Genomic DNA, 18,684 nt, shown 5'->3' on the forward strand with positions numbered 1-18,684 from the left:
AAAATACCCGAAAAAAACAAAGGACAGAGTGGAGCCCCAATGACTCCATGGGCTCATTACCTTTTCAGACAGGCAGTGCTGCCCTTGGCAGTAGCTGCATTCAAGTGGGAGGGGTGGGACAACTTTAGCAGGATCAGCAGGATCTGGGTGACAATGACATTGGAGGTCTTGCAAGCCACTGTGATGACTCATGTGTTCATGGTGCTGGAAGAAGCCATTTGATCCATCCCAGGCCTCAGCCTGGGCTCCTAGAGGTGCACAAGGGTGTGTCCTACCCATCTTAAGCATGGAAAAATCAGACACAGAGATAGCTTCTGTGCCTGCAGGTATTTCCCATCTGATCTGGTGTTTTCTCCCCTCAGAGCTGTTTGCAGTGAGGCTGCTGGCACTGCAGGCAGCTTTCCCTCATGTGCTCAGTCCAGCGTCTGCACAGCACCATGGTGCCAAATGCAGAGCCAAACCTCACTGGCATCCTGTGTGGCATCTCCCTTTGGAGCTGGCTGCACTGGCAGCACCTCCTTCAGCCCTCTGAACAACCCAGGGCTCTGTGGAAATAGTCTTAACATGTTAATAATACTAACATTTTAACCACATACACCACATTCAAGTGCCATTGGTGCTGTTCTGCTGTGCTGCAGCGATGCTGCTCTGAGAGAGCCAAGCTGCCTCCCAGGGCTGCAGCACAAGGACAAGCTGCAGCTCACTCCCAGCTCTTCCAAATCCTCAGGCTCATCTTTCTCACTTACAAGAAACCCTTAACGCTTCCATAAAATAGTACTTTGCATATTTTTTGGTTTTAACTAAATGACCTCTTTGCTCTTCATTTTCTGTAAGCCCACATGTGCAGAACCAGATGTGACATTTTTGTTTTAAGATTGCTTTTATTTTATATGGAGACAAACAGTAGTAAGAAAGTAACAAAATTAATATCTGCCTGAAAGAGCACAGAGCAAGTATCATCCTGGGTTCCAAAATATGCTCCAAACAAAAAGGCTGATACATTTTTAAGACATGTCTGTATTGCGAGACGCTGAGAGACTTGGGGCAGTAAATGCCTGTGCTGATAAAACCATGTGAAATAGCCTAGTGCAGAGCAACTTAACAGCTCAGGCCTGGGTGCAGTGACATTACCTGGGTGCAAAGCAGCAGGGCCATCTCACTGTTTTCCTCCTGGCACAGATGGAAGCAGTGCCTGGGTGGGTCTGTACACGGCCAGAGCAGGGGCTGCCACCTCCTCCCAGCTGCGAAGGTGGTGCAGACGCGTGGCTGTGGCTGTGTAAACACGCTGGCTGCATAGAACAGTGGAAGTCCCACTGAAGGCACAGACGGGATGCATACTGTTAAACACAACTCCAGGTAGGCTTTTAGTGAGATGGAGCTCTTTGCTCTCTGGAAAATATTCTCCTAGGGATGGGCTAAACAGCCAGGGTGCAATCCTGGCCCTGCCGACCTCGTCGGCACAGAGAGCTCATCCCAGCGCGGCAGGCGGCTCCCCTGGCGCTGGCTGGCAGGGGGAGGCTGCAGCTGACTCCCCTTCCCTTGCCTTTATCCTGCGAGCCCACCTCCTCTCTATGCTGCCCTTTCCCGTGCCCGCCGTGCCCCGCACTCAGCCCAGCTCGTCTCGGGGCTCTAGGACTCCACGACGATCATGCTGAGGTTGTTGCTGAAGATGACCCTGCCGTCCCTGGTGCTGCTGCACTCGGGCTGGCACAGAGCCTCCTGCAGCCGCCGCCGCAGCGCCGGCGGGGCCGTGCCCAGGAAGTTTTTTGTCCCCGTCAGGAAATCCATCATGCGGCCGCCGAGCGCGTCCCCCTCGATGAAGCACTCGGTGATGTCCCAGCCCGACGGGAACTCGTACACGCGGTGCTCCACTCCGAGCCTCTGCAGCACCTCCGTGATGCCGCTGGAGGTGATGTAGTGGCCGCTGTCGGTGGCGGGCAGGCAGTCTCTGTACTTCTTCCACAGGCTGGCCCATCCGCTGCTGTCTGCCGAGGCACCAGGGGAGGTTACTTTGGCAAAGCCAAGGCAGTCAAACACCAGCTAATGAACTATGAAATGAGCTGGAAAGGCTCGCTCGCTGCCGGCCCAGACCTTGACAGGAGCAGGAGGAGAGCTTTCCCCTTTCATGAGTCTGCTTACAAATGTCTGTGCCTCATAAATTGCTAGTCTCCCTCAGCCCTCCCTCCGAAACTCTCCTGTTTAAAGGAAACTCCTGGGAGATGTCTCCAGCACCGAATTTGTTCAGAAGGAAGGGTACACACAGAGGTACCAACGTGCTGAACCTGGATGTCCGTGCAGCCTCTTAACTGTCCCTTGGCCAAAACTGTGCAGTTTTCATACATCAAACCTCAATTATGAATGCACATTGAAGAAATGTGGGAAAACAGCCCCAGAAAGCAAGGGAAACAGCCTACAGGCAATGGGAGAGGCAGTTTTAATGGGAAACATGGGAATTCGTGCTTTTTCCACCACACTATGAGCAGGGGATTAATGAACGGCACAAGGGATAAAACATTCTACTTTTTAAAGAAGTGCCATCACATAGTGCCTCTTTTTTCCCATCCTACCATAAAGCCTGCAGCTCTTGGCAGCATCTGTTTTCCTGCTGGGGTCTGGGTCGTTGCTGTGCCGAGGTAAGAGCCCCAAAGATGGGTCCACCCAGAGCTCAGGTTGTGTTTTTACACTGTTGATTTCACCATGAGGAAGGATTGACCCTCATTCATGGACAGCCGCACTTCTCTCCACTACATCAATTTCATAAGCAGGGAAGCAAGAGCACAAAGGCTGTGCCTAAGTCGACCCATCAGACACTGGGGTCCAGGGCTAAGCCCAAGATTGCATGCTCCATATGAAATTCAGCATTTGTTTTAGTTATTTACTGTAGAATAAACACTACTGGTATCCCCAGGTAAATATTTGTGACTCTCAAACGTCAAAGCTCTTCAAAATTCCATCAATTAAACAAAAAATACAAGGTCTCCCTTACCTGATAAAATTATGATCAGGAGTTTACCGTGATGGTCAAGGCAGCTGTGGAAAAACTTGATAGTATTGGGAATATCCTCCACACGGTACAGCATCTAGGAGAGACAGTGACACAGCTATTATTCCTCCTCCATAGTGACCCTCCAAAGGCTTGAACCCTTTCTTTAGAGGTGTTTTAAATTCTGTCCCAGTTGCTTCCCAGCCTTTCCTGATTCTGCATGCACATTTAGGGAGACCTCACAGCACTGAGCATTGCCAGCTTTGGTGTTTGTAGAGCTGCTGCAGAATTGCTATGGGAGAGCTGTGCTCAGCTCTGGTCCTAAATTCAAGCACACAGCAGCACTGAAGGGAGTAGTTAAAGCCAATAGTCCTGTGTCAAAGCAATGTCCATTACCTGGATCATGTGGATGAAGTCGAATTTCTTATGTGTGCCTTTCTCCTTCACCTGCTGTTCATACTCCAAGGAAGTGAGCTGGTGCCAAATAAAAGAAACATTCTGCAGGTCTGGAGCTTGATTCACCAGCTCTGTTTCAAAAAGTAGAAGAAAGCCATGAATTTCACAAAACAGCAGAAAAACCCATCATTCAAATGGATGGTCCTCACTATAACCCTGGGAGCAGGTGTAGCCTTACCTTTGTAAGCTGCCACGTGCTGTGGGTTGGGCTCCACAATCTCATTGTCAATAAAGACCCCTGGGTGCACAGCCTGCAGTATCCTGATCATTTTCAAATCCTGCTCACCTACTCAATAAGCACAAAGTCACTACTTTAGAAAGCAGGTAAACGTGATGGAAGGATGCCAGTGCACCTGCCACCACTCCTGCCAGGAAACCCCCCAGCAGAAGTGAGGCATGTCGTGCTTTGTGGCTCATGCAGTGGCATAACCTGGTGATACTCTCACCATGGTATCGTACTGCTCGAGCTAACAGAGAGGTACAGAGGAGCCTGAGAACAAGGCAGAGACAAGCAGCAGCACAAAAACCTGCTGACAGCAATACCCTGGGTGGTGGGACAGACCAGTCAAAAGAATCACAGCTCACTGTTTAAAAAAATAACCATGAAAAGTTAATTTGCAACAACCCCAGAAAGTTTTAATGGGTGCAAGGAGGCAGCTGACGCAGCTGTGGAACTCCGACGTGCGTGGGGTGGTTCATGCCTTTGGGGCTGTCACAGGGACACAGTGGCTGCTGTGACACAGCCCCAAGTCCTGGGGAACTGCATCACAAGAGAAAAGACCCACTGAAATGCAGCATCCTGGATCCTTCCTCTTTGGGGATTGTCCACATGGTCTCAGCCCTGGGCATCAAATAACTGATGGTTATCTTGGAAACACAAGTAGAGACTCACATATTTGTGTGGAGGTGCTCTGCAAATTTAGCTGTTGGTGCTCCTGTGCTGCTGGGTAAGCTCTGGAGGAGTAAGCATCAGTCTGTCCTCCTGTTCTAGGAAATTTCCAACCTCTTCTGAGGTGATACAGGTCACGCTGCTTATTTCCCAGAAATGCCATGACACGCCAAGTGTCTGAGTCCCCCTGGTTCACTTGAAACTATGTAAATAAACAGCACATGCAACCACCTTGGTGGGACCTCTGCAAGAATCCTCTCTGTAGCTGATGGTGGGGCCTAAAAATATTCCTGTCCTTGCAAATGTCACACAGAGACGTCTTGATACAAGATACTGCATCCTCCCTGCTCTTTCAGCTGATGTACCAGCCATGGGAAGAGCCATCATCTTTGGCAGGTGCTGCAGTAAATAGACTTCAAGGAGGGAAATATCAGCCATGCCAGCACTACAGGGACATCCGAGGAAGGAGGAGTCTTTTGAAACTGGAGAAAAAATACCCCAGGCCCCTGAGGAATGCAGTGGCAGCAGGGCAGGGCTGGCCAAAGGCTCAAGGGAAGAGGCAGCGGCTGCATCCTTTGAAGGTGGGTGCAGGCACCAATACTGCTGACAGGAAGGCAGATCCCTATAGCAAGCAGCTGAATGAATTGTCACAGACCTAAATGCCAGTTTGTAAGTGCCTGGTTTGGGGAGCACCATCCCTTCGAGCTCCCTGCAAGGCTCAGGGCAAGGCCAGAGGCAGAGTATCGCTGCCCCGGGCCCTGGAGCCACTGATGGAGGAAAATGGGTACATCAGCAGCAAGTGGCTACCTTAACAGCTGCTTAGGTTTGGAGGTTTTTTCACTCCACCTCTGTAAAATCCCTTAATCCAGTGTTTGCAAGAGCAAACCTCAGCCAAGGTGTCTGTAAAACCAAGCAGTAAAATACAGCACTCTAGGGCAGGAATTCCTCTGCTGCAGCTTGCCCTGCCAGCAACAACCCTGCAGCACTGACCACAGCAAGGCTGGGACAGGACTGGAACCTCTCTGCAACTGGCAAGTCCCAGCCCAGAGTTAAACCAGCCTTGAGAAAACATGGGGTGACTGAGCAAACGTGATTTGGACCACAACACAGGCTTTCAGGATGTGGAGCTGCCCACTAATCCCCTTTAATATTTTCATCAACTAAACTAATTCTGGGGGCTCTGTGAAACCAGAGTCCACCTCTGAAAAGGTCAGGGATCAGATATAACCTTTTGCTTGGTGCCATCCCAGCTTACTCGCTGCCCAGCCCCAGAAGTCCAGCTCTTGCAGCCATGGGCAAGCTGAGAGGGTGCAGGTCCATATCCGAGGGACACTCACCCAGCAAACATAGGAAATTTTAGAGGTTTTATTTTGCCATTAAAACCTCCTCTGAAGAGGACATAAGGAAAATTAAGGACGATGCTAAAAGTTCATTTCCCCTTTGAGCTTTTGTGGAGTCAGAATTTCTGGTTTATATTACTTAATGAAAATAGAGGGTAATTGAGAACTGAATGATTTCTTCCTGCTTGGTTTCTCATATGCTCCAACATATTCCCAGTTGGGGAAAACAATCAAATGCTAATTTTCTCTTACTCAGGAAAACAAAACCAAAAAAAGTGAGAAAAATACTTTCATTTGAAAGTAATAGCACTTAAAATTCAGCTGAAAATACTTTTCGAAGCAGAAGTAAACTCTGACAAATCAAACCAACGCTTCTTTTCTCTACTCTTTATTTTCTCCCAGTTTCCCTGGGAGCAAAGTTGGCTGTTTCACCACTTTGTTTTTGTTGTTTTGGGCTTTTTTTAAACATAAATGCATTTAGAACAGCTTTAAAGCTATTTTTCCAAAGGATGGGTTTCTCTCTGGGGAAAAATATCATTTGCAGTTAAACCCTACTTATCACTGGGTAAAAGCAGTAACAAAAAACATGTCCTGAAAAAGCTGATGCAGTCCATGCTAGTGGTTGTGGCCAGGTGGTTTTGCAGTACTGGGAGCAGGGCATTGCCCAGCCTTGGCCTCTGGGATCCCTAAAAGCAAAGCAAAAGGAGAGATCCCCTCAGGGGGGATAGTCTAAGGCAGGATTTTGGGTGGAAGAAACATCTCCAATGTCTCTAATTCTTCTCCAGCAGGGTTTGCAGATGCTCTTGTACCTAACCAGAAGGAGGAGTCCTTGCACTGAGGCAAATAAAGCCAGGTGAGAGTCACCAAGAGGCAGAAACTAAGCTAAAATCACACATATCTCACTGCCCAGAAAGAGCTGAGCAGCAGTGCTTCAGAAGGGAGATGAAGAGGGAAGGAAGGGAAGGAGCACTCCCCTTATCCCAGCTCCCCTCTTCCTTCTGCCCTTCTGTGCTTCAGTGAGAAAAGCTGTCCTTGATGCCTGAGCAGTTCTCATCATTGCCCATTGTTTCAGCATCTCCTTCGGCTCCCCACAGGGATCCCCATCCCCCAGCACCCCCCTCCTCACCTGTGCCGCTCCCAACTCCCAGAACGCTGATGGTCGATTTTCCAGTGCCAACACTGAAAGGATAAATACACATGACTTAACCACGCTGTATCACACGACTTCATGTATTCATTCTTACAGCTTGGATGACACACTGGCCTGGAAATTTTCATGTTATGCACATGAATTGGTATAAAAATTTGAGCATCCCCTTTGAGCCCAGTGATAACCAGCATGGCAGGAGCCTGCCCAGATCAGCCAGCTCATATTTCAAAGCACAGTAGGCACCAGGGTGTAGAGTTTCTCACCCTTTGCCAAGGAGTTTTCTTCAGGCTATGGCTGGCATTGTGCAAAAAGGGAACCCCAGGGCAAAGAGGCTGTACCTGGCTGGGATGGCACTGCTGCGGAAGTAGGGACAAGGTGAGCTGGGGAAAACCTCAGCACCCTCAGGAGGAAATATTGGATATAAAAACCCAGAAAATCAAAACCATCAGGCTATCCAAGTGATTGGAAATCATCTCTTATCAACATGAATCTTGGTTTGAAATTCGGAGGAGGCTCTGAATCTTCAATAATTTTTATCTTAGAAAAATTGCTTATTAAAAGACTCCAGTCACGTGCTTCCTAAGAAATATTTAATAACAGCCATGCTCTGACATGATTTATGGCCTTACTCTGCTCTCAGGTGTGGATTGTGCCAAGGGATTGAGTTTCCCAAACACAACCTCAGGAGACACCGCAGCAATGATTCCACAAGAGTGGAATGAGTAATAAGTCCTGAAGGGTGTGAGCAAGTCCAGGACCCTTAGCCCTAATGAGGGTCAAGACCCTTTGACAAACACAAAATCAGCATCATAGAAATCCACAATGATTTTCCATGATTTAAATTCACAATTAAAATTTCTTAATATAATCACTAATGATGATTATTTTATTGCTTATTTTATCTATATCTGTCTGATCTGTAGAATAAAAATTTGCCTTCCCAAACTTTTTTTCTCATTGGAGAATACAGTTACTATAACATCCAAAAAGTACCCAGATTTGAAGGGGCTTTCTTGTGGTTTGGATCTAGACTGTTCTGAAGCTATCTGCAGTTGTCCAGCCTCAAGATATTACATCAGTACTTTACAAAACTGATTACCATTTGGTACTTAAGCAATGCAAATCGACTTAGGAAAGAAATAAGGAGGTCTTAGGGGATTGGGAAAACCACAAATTAGCCACTAGGAGGGAATTAGAGATGTGTTTCTGTTTGGATGGATGTGATGAAGTCCCAAAAGCAGGGAGAGAGCATAAGAGAGCTTTCTTTTGGAAAAAAAAACAACCAACCAAAAAAACCCAAATTTAATCCTCGGAAAATCAGCTAATGAAAAGAGGTGGACATGAGAATGAGGTCTTGACTCTTTCCTTAACTTAAGCTGAGAGGCAGCACAGTGCATTAATTGAAACGGCACGTACTCTGGAGCCTTTAAACAGAATATCCTACAAACCACTATTAAGGCACTTAAATGTGAAAAGCATTAAAAGTTCATTCCTGCCCCAAAAAATCCTTAAACGTTTTTGCTGGCTCCCAGGATAACAGAGAGCTTTCCCAGCTCAAGGAAAGCTCCTTACCCAGCCACGATGTTGGGCATTTGTTCCTTGTTGAACTCATCCATGCACTGGTGCTCTGTTGAGTGGTCCAAGAAGGACTTAAAGGCCTCCACATACTCCTCAGCCGTGAGGCTTCTCATGGAAGGGATCATGTAGAGCTCTTGAGAAACAAATATGGGTTGCATGTTAGAGGCTTCGAGGCACATGGAGGGTCAAAGCACTTACCCTGTGGGAGAAACCCAACCCAACCCTACAGAGACCAGAGATTTGGGAAAACGATGCAGAGGATGCACTTTCCAACCTGTTCACACTCAGGGCTCAAAAATTATTCTTGGGTACCCTTTGATATAAGCATGTTTGCTAAATGGCTCATCATTACAGGTCAGCCTGAGGAAAATGTCTTCAAAATGTTTAAGCCAGATGTGGGGCACTCGGTTTGCAGGAAGGGATGGAACAGGAGCGGTTTTCTGGAAGACTAAAGAAAAGGTGAAGGTGTCCAAACCCGGGGGCTGTCACTCGTGCCCATGCTGGACAGTGTGACTGAGATGGGCAGCTCCTGGCACACTTCCCAGGAGGGATGATGCAACACAAACACTGCCACCTGCAGCTGAAGCAAAAGTAGTCAATCCTGTGCATCTCATTTGTGGCTGACCAGCGTGGGACTGAAATGGGCTGCCAGGGAGCTGAATTCCCTGCTGGGAACTGCAGCTCATGGCCAGGAGGGCAGCTGATGGCAAAACATTTCATCTGAATGGGCTCGTGTTCAAATGTGGGAGGCTGACAGCAAGATCTCTCTCTCTGAGCCAAAACCCAGGGGTACTCAAAGGATTGCAAGCAATTATTGCAAAGTCTCCCTTTCCTGCTGTCCCATCCCAAAGACAGGGCTGTTGCCAGGGCACAGGCTCTGGCCAGCTGCTCAGGGCTGAGGTGCAATGACAGGACTAAGACCTGAGGTTCGTGAGAAGATGCCCTGCAGGACAGAGGGCTGCAGTAGGAAGGCACTCCTAGTGCAGCCTCCACCTGGGAGATCAATGCTGAAAAGGCATCGTTCAGTGGGAAAAAAAATAAGCTATTCCTCCTAAATGAAATGAGGATGAAGGACTCAGCAGAACATCTTCATCCTCATTTTTGCCTTTCAAGAAGCTGCTTTTTTATCACCTGCTTTTAGTCACCACTGACAAAAGAACTATGTATATCTCACCCAGGACAGTAATCTCAAACTGAATGTCTCTGCTGTTTCCAAAACCACGTCCTTGGCAGCTGTGTTCCTGGTCCAACCCTACTGGTGGTAAAGACATTAATGTCTATCCTCAACACTTTGAACTCTACCCTAACATAAAGCTGAACTCACCTGAATTGCAGTCAGTTTACCATCCTGTTTCTTCATATATATATATATTTTTTTTAACTATCTCTAACTCCAAAATAATTAAAACATGTTTGCAGTGATAGCAATCTGAGTGGGCATTTTACTTTAATCTCTTTTTTTCCTTTTGTCTCCCAAATACCTGAATTATCGTGTGGAGTTGTCAGAATCTCTGCTTCAAAGTTCATGCTGGAGAAACTATTCCTGTAAGGAAAGTATAGCACTTCAGTTATTTGAAGAACCTTGCTTTTTTGAAGCTGCATTCAAAATGCAGAACGAAGGGAAGATGCTCCAGGACAAACTTTCCTCTCCTGATAATCCATATTTTATTTTGTTCTTTTTTACTAGAGAAAGCCAGAACTTCTTTGTAGCTGATCATAGTCATAGAATCCTGGAGTCAATAGAACAGTTTGGGTTGGAAGGGATCTCAAAATTCATCTTGTTACAGTCCCCTGCCACGGGCAGGGACACCTTCCACTATCCCAGGTTGCTCCAAGCCCTGTCCAACCTGGCCTTGGACACTTCCAGGGATGGGGCATCCACAACTGGGCACTGCTCCAGTGTTTGTGTGAGACGTGTTGTGGAAGTTTTCATACTCCTGCAGAACCATTAACCAGTTAATGCAGTGGCAGGCATTAGACTGACATTTTCCTTTCTTCATTTTCCTTTGACAACCTCGTACATAAAACAGGGCTGAAGTGCCACTGGCAAAAGGAAGGGATGAATTTAAATTGGAGCAAGGACCTCACTTCTGCAAAGACTGGATTGGGATGAGGCTGTCTGTGCAAAGGGAAGAGTCACCTCCTGGGTAACCACATTTCAGTATTGAGATGCACAGCATGTCTTAGGGGTGATATCCTGTACAACCTGTGTTAGGCACACCAAAGCTTTGCTGTTAGAAAATGCTTCAGGACAAGCAGCCTGAGATAGCAGACTCCAGCCCAATAGTCTTCTCTGCCAAGGAAAAAAATCCCAAGAGGAGGAAAAACAAGGCAGGAGGTGGAAAAGTAAAGAAGGGAGTCTTGTAGTGGGGCTTTGAGATACAGATACGTAAGGACCATGCTGGCCATGTGGCAAGGAAGTGGCCACGTGCAAATGCTGCAGTGCTTTGGTCAGCGAAGGCAAGAAAAGACTGAGATGTCCCAGAAGTCTTGGAGACACTGGGGCACTGCCAGAGTCCTGCAAGAGCAGTTGATTTCATCTGAGTTCAGTGCCAAAGTCGTGTAACTCGCTTCCATGGGGTATGTCAAAGGTCTCTCTTCCACCACCTTGCCCTCACCTCTCCCCAGGAAAGACCTCTCAGAAGTTCAGCAGGAAGAAGCCAGAACTCAGCCCACCTCCATAATCTCCAGCTTGGCTGTGAGCCAGTCCCTCCAATTTCCACTAAACCTCTGACCTCTCCCATCTCTGCCTCTCAGAACAGAGGGCTATTTTGTCCCCTCAGCTGGGTGAACTCAGCAAGATGGTTTTCAGAGTAAATCTCCCACTAAAATGCTCAAGGGTAGTGTGGCTTTTCCTGTGCAGGGAGGAACAACTCTGGACATGAACTCCATTTCTGACCGGTCAAGTGTTTCCAGCCATGCCAGGAGACCGGGACAGACTTCAACACAAGCATTCACCAGCACAGATGATGCCAAGATCTCTTCCCCTGGCACTTTTGCCATTTCTCTGCAGGCAGAGGTTGGAATCTGAGACTGATTAACACGTTGCTGAGAAGGTGAAATGGGAACAAACAGACTTCCTCTAAAATCTGGCTTAAAATCCAGACCAGATCCTAAAATTTGTAAATAACATTTTGGGCTGGTGCTGCCGACCCCAGGACCCCAATAACCAGCAGCAGGACCAAGGCAGGGACTGCCAGGGAGTGGGATGTCCACAGGCAGCTGGTTCTGCCACAGCTCCCAGCCAAGACTGAGCTCACAAGGTTAAACCTCTTCCCTCCACGAACAGAGCTGGGTGCATTATGGACAGCAGGTGCAGGGAATTCACACTATTACTTTGAGTGATGCACCCCTTTAAGTTGAAAAAGTTGTTTCTAGGAGCACAAATTGAAAGAACTTCTTCATAACTCATAAATTTCATTATTCCTAAACTTAGGCTGCGGAGAGGCTAAGGGGGGAGACCCCATCCGCCCCAGGACACGGACACATCTGCTGCTACTCCCACCTCACACACACCCACCTGTGACACAGAGACAGCAGCTGGGAAACACCATCCCGCTCCTGCCAAAACCCACATACCTCTTCACCTCTGGAGGTGGCTCCATGGTGGGGGTGGATGCTGTGCAGGGACACAGGCGCTGGTGATGATCCTCGTGGGTCCCTTCCAGCTCAGAACACGCTGCGATTCCGTGAGCCGGCAGCCGGGCGCGGGGCTGGGGGCAGCCGGGCGCCCGTGCCCTAGGTCGGCATGTCCAGCCGCAGCCCCGCACGGCGCTCGGGCACCGCGGCCCCGGCGTGCGGCTCTGCCGGACCTGTCGGGACAGGCAGCGTCACTGGGGCAGGGACAGGGGGAAACCCGAGCCCCGCGGGGCAGGAGCGGGGCGCCGGGGCGGGCAGAGCGCGGGGCCGGGCGTCCGCAGCGGTGTCCTCATGGCGCGGGGCTGCGCTGCGTGCGGGGAGAGAAACACAGAAAGGGACACATTGAGACTTCCGAGCCTTCGGAGCCGGAGTGGCAGCGGCTGAGGGGTGCGAGCCGGCGCCGGGCAGACCGGGAGCCGTTTCCGTGCACTTTTTAATGTGCTGCGAGCCCTGCCTCTCCTTCCTGCTCGCCGCCCTGGGCGGGAGGGAGCGCTTTCCTTCATCCTTGCTGCGCTGCTGCCTGATGGATGGGGGATGCGCTGGGAGATCTCTGCCGTCCCCAGGGAGAAGAGGAGCTCACTGGCTGCCCGGAGACCTGAACAAGTGATTTTTCCGTCTGTGACTCAGGGGCATAGCTGCAGAACCTCTAGCGAGCACTGCAGCCCCCGGGCAGTTTGGGACTCCCTATCCTGCCCCACCAAAGGGACGGCGGGACCGGGCAGCCAGGACGGGGGCGCAGCGAGCCCAGCCTGCTCCCGCTCTGCTTGCTAAGCCGCAGGGATTAGAAAGCAAGGAAACTTTTTGGGGGACAGCTATCCAGGGCAGAGGTGGCTGGAGGTCCCCAAGAAGGGTTAACACAGCAGAAGGTGCGGCAGTCACCAAACACAGAAAATCCTGGGCGTTCCCTGCACTTGCCTCTGGATTTTTCCCCTACCCGCACCCACCGGACTGATGCTCCTTTTGCCTAAAATCTAGTAACACGAGTGTAAAAAAGAAAGGATTTAAAGACTTTATATTTCCAGGTGAGGTCCACTGGTGGAAAGAATAGCATTACGATCCTCATCATTGCCTTTGCCTGAGGACAGCGGGTGGAACAGATTGAGAAGACGACAGATAAAGCCTCCCCTCTTGCTGAAATCCTCAGAAAACTTCCTGCCCCGCACAGATCCCTGAGACCAGGGACGTCAGGTGGAGATGCTTCACCAACAAGCGACCTGCCTTGGTTTATACCAGATTTGGCTTCCACATGGATTTAAGTTATCCACCTCAAGGCAGGTCCGCAGCAGCACGTTAAGCCAGAAACAACTGCATTGCTACTCTTCAACAAAATATTCAGAACATTTTAAGTGAGGAAAGACCAGAACCTCTTTGCTAGGTCTAAAGTGCGGATTTGGGTCCTGGTGCCGTTCGACCACCTGGGCAGTGATTTTACATCAGTTAGTTCAATCCCTCAGCATTCCCACCAGAGATGCCATCCCCCAGACACCAACCGCGCACCAGTGGATGCACCTGGAGTGTCCCAGCACCCGCAGCAGCCTCGTGCCCCCCAGCCACCTCTGCCTTGTCCCAGCTAAGTCATCCCGCACCCCCCCCCCCCCCCCCCGCCAAAGCCAGGGATGGACACCCCGCAGGTCCCGGCAGGAAGCCATACCTCCCCGGAGCTGTCGAGAAGTGCCCAGCAGCCAGGAGCTGCGCAGCCCTTGGAAACCTCCTTGTACATCCAGGGGCGCTGCTCCCCCTCCCTGCCGCCCTGTGCCCCCCCGGCTGCAGAGCCCACGTAGGCGCATGCCACCACTGAGCCGGCATTAGCCTCCAACAGCAGCCTTTGTTCCGCGGGGCTGCGAACAACGGGACATTGTGGGCAGCTGCCCGCGCCGGCAGGAGTTGGCAGCGGGGTGGCTTTGGAGGATGTACCCTCTGCCAGCCGTGTTTTCGGTCGTTCTGGCGAGCTCGTGACTAAATCCGCTCTGAACTCTGTTTTCCGTACAAACTGAAAAAGCTGAGTTTTGATCAGAGCTCGAAAGCGAGATGATGGCTACAGCCAGAGCTGGGCTGCGGGCAGAGGAAAACAAAGCGACTGTTTTTCCTCCTGCACTCTGCGGCTCCGGAGGTCAGTTTTGGGCTCATCCTGAAGAAATAGGTCATTCACTCTCCCCAGGGCAAGCCAGTCTGAGGCTGGTATTGCCCACAGCCCCGAGCCCCCCCCCAGGGTTCCATCTCCATCAGCCCACCACAACACGCTCGGACCCGCGTCTCCAGGCTGAGAAGCCTGGGTATCGAATTCCAATAAATTTACCTTCTAAATAGCAATCAGCTTTTAGGCTGATGATTGTCAGGAAGGCTCTTGGCATTTTTAGAGTGTTGATGGCAGAAGGTTTGGGATTAGATGGTTTTTAAGGTCCCTTCCAACCCAAACCAGTCTGTGATCCCATGTTTACTGCTTTGTTTTTTGAGACCCTTCCAAATCCGCCTAGAAGAATCGACTAAAGCTCAGGTAATGTAACTCTGATTTTCTTGTGAGCAAAGCTCTTCTGTAGCAGTTTCCTGCTTTAATGAAAATGTTTTCATCAGTTAGATATTTTCAGTTTTCCAGACTAATCTTCTCAAGTACAGCAGTTACTGTACTCTCCTACATGAAATATTTCGTGCAAACATGTTATTCCTCATCAAGCAAGTTCTGGCAGAGAGAAGGACAACCAACAATTTTGTAGCACCCATTTTCCTGACAGTTAACAAGATTTCTCATTAAAGGAAGAAATTTTTTCTTTAATCGTTTAATCCTGGGCAGCAGTAGATCTTGGAGTTTGAGCAACAGTGTTTGTTTTTATATGTGTATATAGGATATTTGCCTATGGGAAAAAGAACATAATTTCTGATAAATACTGAAAAAAAGACACTGCAGAAGCAGAACTCATCCCTTCCTGGGGGAAGCAGCCCTCACCGCTGCTGGGTTCCAAGCATGTTTCTGTTCAACCTCCCAAAAAACCTGAAGTATCTGTGTCTGGATTTTTTTTTTGGTTTTAACACAGCCCTTACTGCATCTTTATTAAAGCCTGGATCATGGTACAGCTCTTCCAGACCTTTTAAAATGACCCTTTTCAACCCATTTGACTAGAGGTCATAACTCATGTAGTTGTAATTACAGAGTCAAGGTAAGGGCAGAGGGAAAGTCCAATACAGCTGCCTGCAAAAAAGGCTCTTTGATTCAAGGTGAAGACCAGCTTTGCTCTACAACCCATCCAGTATTGAAAAAATAATGTCTCTGAGAATAAAGACAGATATGGTAAAATGTGCCTTTTACCACTCCAAAACTCACATGTCTTCAGCCAGGAAGACACACTCAGAATTTTGGTTTTTCTGGCTGTACCTGTGCTGCTGCCAGTAGCATGTGCTGGGAGTCCAACATCAGCAGGATTAAACACATCCAACAGGAGCAGCACTCCAAAACAGGGGTATTTGCAAATCCTGCTGTACCAAAACATGAAGAACTACCAGCAAAAGAGATTTTGTCCCGAGCACAAAGTCAGCAAGTAGTAAGGCCAGAGACTGGTTCCTGAGAGGTTTTTGTGGTTCAAGAGAATTAATTGAGTGGGACAGGAAATGAAAGACCCGAATTTAAATTAGTTTTACTTACCTGCTCTTAAAGCCAGCCTGAGCCCAGCCATCACACCACACGTGAAGGGATCGGAATGCTCTGACCAGCTGAGGTGTCCCAGGAAAAGCCACTCTGCCAGGCAGAAATCTGGAATTCCACAAAATTGGAATATCTCTTGGAATGTACAAAGGATGATGAGTCAGCTTCTTTGCGGCTAAGCAGAGAGAAGAAACAGTGGGAGAGTGGGTATGAGACCAGTGGGGGATGCTCACCTTTCACAGAAGCTTTGGCTGTTCTTCTGTGAATCTTTCTGGTCTGTCCCCCTCTTAAAAAGAGTATCCTCATCTGAATTAACTCTTCTTCGAAAGCTGGGTCAAAGCTTCCTTTCCACTGGCGGTACATTCAGCCATCTCTCAAACTCTGAGGAGTATTTACAAAAACAGATCAAATCCAGCACCTTTGGCTAATCACGTTTATCAACGTGAGCAGGTTGCACTAACCGAGGACAGCATGTCCAAACCAAGGGACTACAGATTGATTTTACCAAATGCCACTAGGTGGGGATGCAAGGACACTTTTCCACTCTCTGTTGCGCTTTGATCCCATCACGTTAAGCTCGAGCTGGTCTTTCCCACTCACAGGGGCTGCTGTTGTCTTTGCTTTTTCTCTTTAGGAGCTGACAGAGGTCATTTGGAAACTTATCACTCGCTGAGTTCTCATCCTGTAGGGATCAGCCCTTAGGCAGCAGTTACAGTGCAATTGCTTCTTGCTGAATATTGCTCTCTGCACCAAGACTCAGCAGAGGGAAGAGTGGAGGCTTTGCCTTTCAGTTTGTGGATTAGTCTTCTTTTATAGGCTGTGGAAAGGAAAAGTACTTCAGATTGAACACGGGGGGGGAAATGGTATTCAGCAAACTGGTAATCTCTGAAAATGGCCCCACTTTGGAGCAGTTATTGTGGGGAAAAGCCAGGAGATTTCCTCAGGCTCAGTAGTCAAATCTCTGGGTAATTTCTTTTGCTTTGTTTTGTTTCTCCTCCTTTGAAATCCACAGTTCACCTAGGAATAAGAGAGATAAAATCAGGAGAATTGGTTCGGCAGAGGCATAGGCAGGATCAGCCCTGCTCTCTAGGGCAGGAGCACTCCGCAGAGGTGCCCAGGAGCACATTTAGGCTGCAGGAGTCTGTGCAATGCATCAGCAATGCTGTGGGAGCAAGGAGGGCTCCAGTCCTACGGTAATTGTCGGCTCTGACCTCCAGTAACCTCGGCCTTCTGCAGCGAGCACCCACTCTTACTATTTTATCTCAGGTGTCAGGATATTTGGTGCTTATATTAATTCCCAGCTCCTGAGGTCTGGTGAAATGTGAAAAAAAAACCCCTCTTCTGGCAAATATTTAACAGCAAAATTTCAGCTTCAGGAGTGTGCTAAGGTACCCAAAATGCATTCCAGGCTTCAAAACACAGAAAATGCTTTGAAAGAAATCCAAAAATTGATTAATTTTAGAGCAATTTCATGAATGCTTTCAGTGGTTGGCAGGGAGGGAGAGTGGGTGTCAGGGTGTCTTCAGGAGTCTGAGAAAAAAGACTCTGGTAAATACCCTGAAAGCAAATTAATCTTATATCATAATGATCAATTCAGAAAAGTGAGAGAACAATCCAAATATTCAAATATGGAACTAATGCTGCCAGTTCATGGCAATCCATGTTTTAAGGGAGAACAGAGGCACTGGGGACTGTTTGGTTTTGAAATTGCATCTCCACTAATTGCTAAAAACTGATTGTTCTACTTCATTAGGCATGAACAGAAGAGCAGTTGCTTTTCCTGGGTGAGAGGGTGGAGAGGTTGCAGGGCGAGGGCTGAAGGAGAGCTGGGATGGCAGCAGGGGCCGTGTCCCTGCACTCTCTGGCTGGGGACACCACAGGCCTGGATCCACCATCCCTGCCAGGGCAGTCCCAGCTGCTTCAGCAGGCACTGCAGATTCCAGCTATTCCTCTTCTGTGTTTTTTCCTCACTGCTTAGTAGTCTCCTCATGGTGACAACAAAATGTCTGTTTTCCAGGAACCCATTTGAGCTTTATGGATTAGCCATGGAAGGCACTTGCAGCTCTCCATAAAGCATGCTGACACGTTCTCTGGTGTATTCCCAACTTGACTGAAAAATTGATCAAAGCTGATAGAGTTACAGGGCCCTGTGTCCCTCTGCAATCTGCTGTTGTGCTGCTCAGCCCTTACAGAGCCAAGCAAAGCCAAACCCTCTGAAAACCCAGTCTGAAAATTACACCTCCATCCTGCCCGTGGCTCTGCAGCCTGGCGAGGGCCACGTGCCTCAAGTGGGTGCTGTGCAGGATGTGTCCCCCCTCCTCCCCCAGGTGCTGCTGTTTCTTCTGGAGCCAAGCTCCCCCCAGCATCGTGGGTATCCCCAAAATACAGCTGGGAGTGCCGGCAGGGTCCTGTCCTGCCACAGAGCACTGACACTGCAGTGTGCCCAGGGCTGGCACATTCTCCCCCCACAGCCTCATGTGCCTTCTGCATCCCCTGTCCCATCTGCTCCAGCAGCAGCTCTCAGGAGAGACTGCTTAATTTACAGGAATTTTTAGCAAACTCATTAAAAGTGGGCCTGCTGGAGAAGATGGGATGTCATGCAGCAGCATAGCTGCTGATTTCTACTGCAAGACCTCATCAAAGCCTTTTTCCTTTCTCTCCCTGTCTCCCAACAGCTCTTGGTTTTGCTCACTGAGAATATCAGTCCCTTAGAGCAAAGTCTGTGCCTCATTTCATCCCAAAATCTCCTCATCTTTGGGAGTCCAGCCGGGTGTCGGGTGTGCTGTCTCTCCCCAAACTTCCTCTAGTGTGCTAGTCCTACAGAAACACTTCCTCTTTCTGCTTATTAATTACAGTTTGATTTCTGCTGGAATGCCAAATGAACACTGAACAGCAAATCCAGTTCCGATTCAAAGAGCTTCCAAATGAGAGGTCAGGTGGGATACAAAGGATATTAAGATAACTGACAAGGGATCAGAAGTGGATGAGATAACAGAGGAGATAAGGCACTTGCCT

General features: G+C 48.9%; 1 protein-coding gene across 1 annotated transcript; it reads right to left on the minus strand.

Annotated features, from left to right (window-relative positions):
* Positions 1-856: 856 nt before the first annotated feature.
* LOC104694220 (carnosine N-methyltransferase 2) lies at positions 857-13,790 on the minus strand. The gene is made up of 9 exons (XM_039555526.1): positions 13,687-13,790; positions 11,976-12,208; positions 9,878-9,939; positions 8,391-8,529; positions 6,795-6,847; positions 3,618-3,725; positions 3,380-3,510; positions 2,987-3,080; positions 857-1,985 (listed from the first exon to the last, which is right to left on the minus strand). Exons 1-9 carry the CDS (start codon positions 13,753-13,755, stop codon positions 1,630-1,632), a joined length of 1,245 nt encoding a protein of 414 aa, XP_039411460.1. The 5' UTR covers positions 13,756-13,790; the 3' UTR covers positions 857-1,629.
* Between the last annotated feature and the right edge of the window lie 4,894 nt (positions 13,791-18,684).

This window comes from Corvus cornix, chromosome 7 (assembly GCF_000738735.6).
Source record: "Corvus cornix cornix isolate S_Up_H32 chromosome 7, ASM73873v5, whole genome shotgun sequence".
NCBI lineage: Eukaryota > Metazoa > Chordata > Aves > Passeriformes > Corvidae > Corvus > Corvus cornix.

Excerpts from the sequence above, each read along its gene's own strand:
- LOC104694220 (XM_039555526.1), bottom strand. The coding sequence starts at position 13,755 with ATGTACAAGGAGGTTTCCAAGGGCTGCGCAGCTCCTGGCTGCTGGGCA. Across the intron at positions 3,726-6,794 it reads GGGAGTTGGGAGCGGCACAG|GTGAGCAGGATTTGAAAATG; the intron begins GTGAGGAGGGGG and ends CTTATTGAGTAG. Across the intron at positions 3,511-3,617 it reads GCACGTGGCAGCTTACAAAG|AGCTGGTGAATCAAGCTCCA; the intron begins GTAAGGCTACAC and ends TTTTTGAAACAG.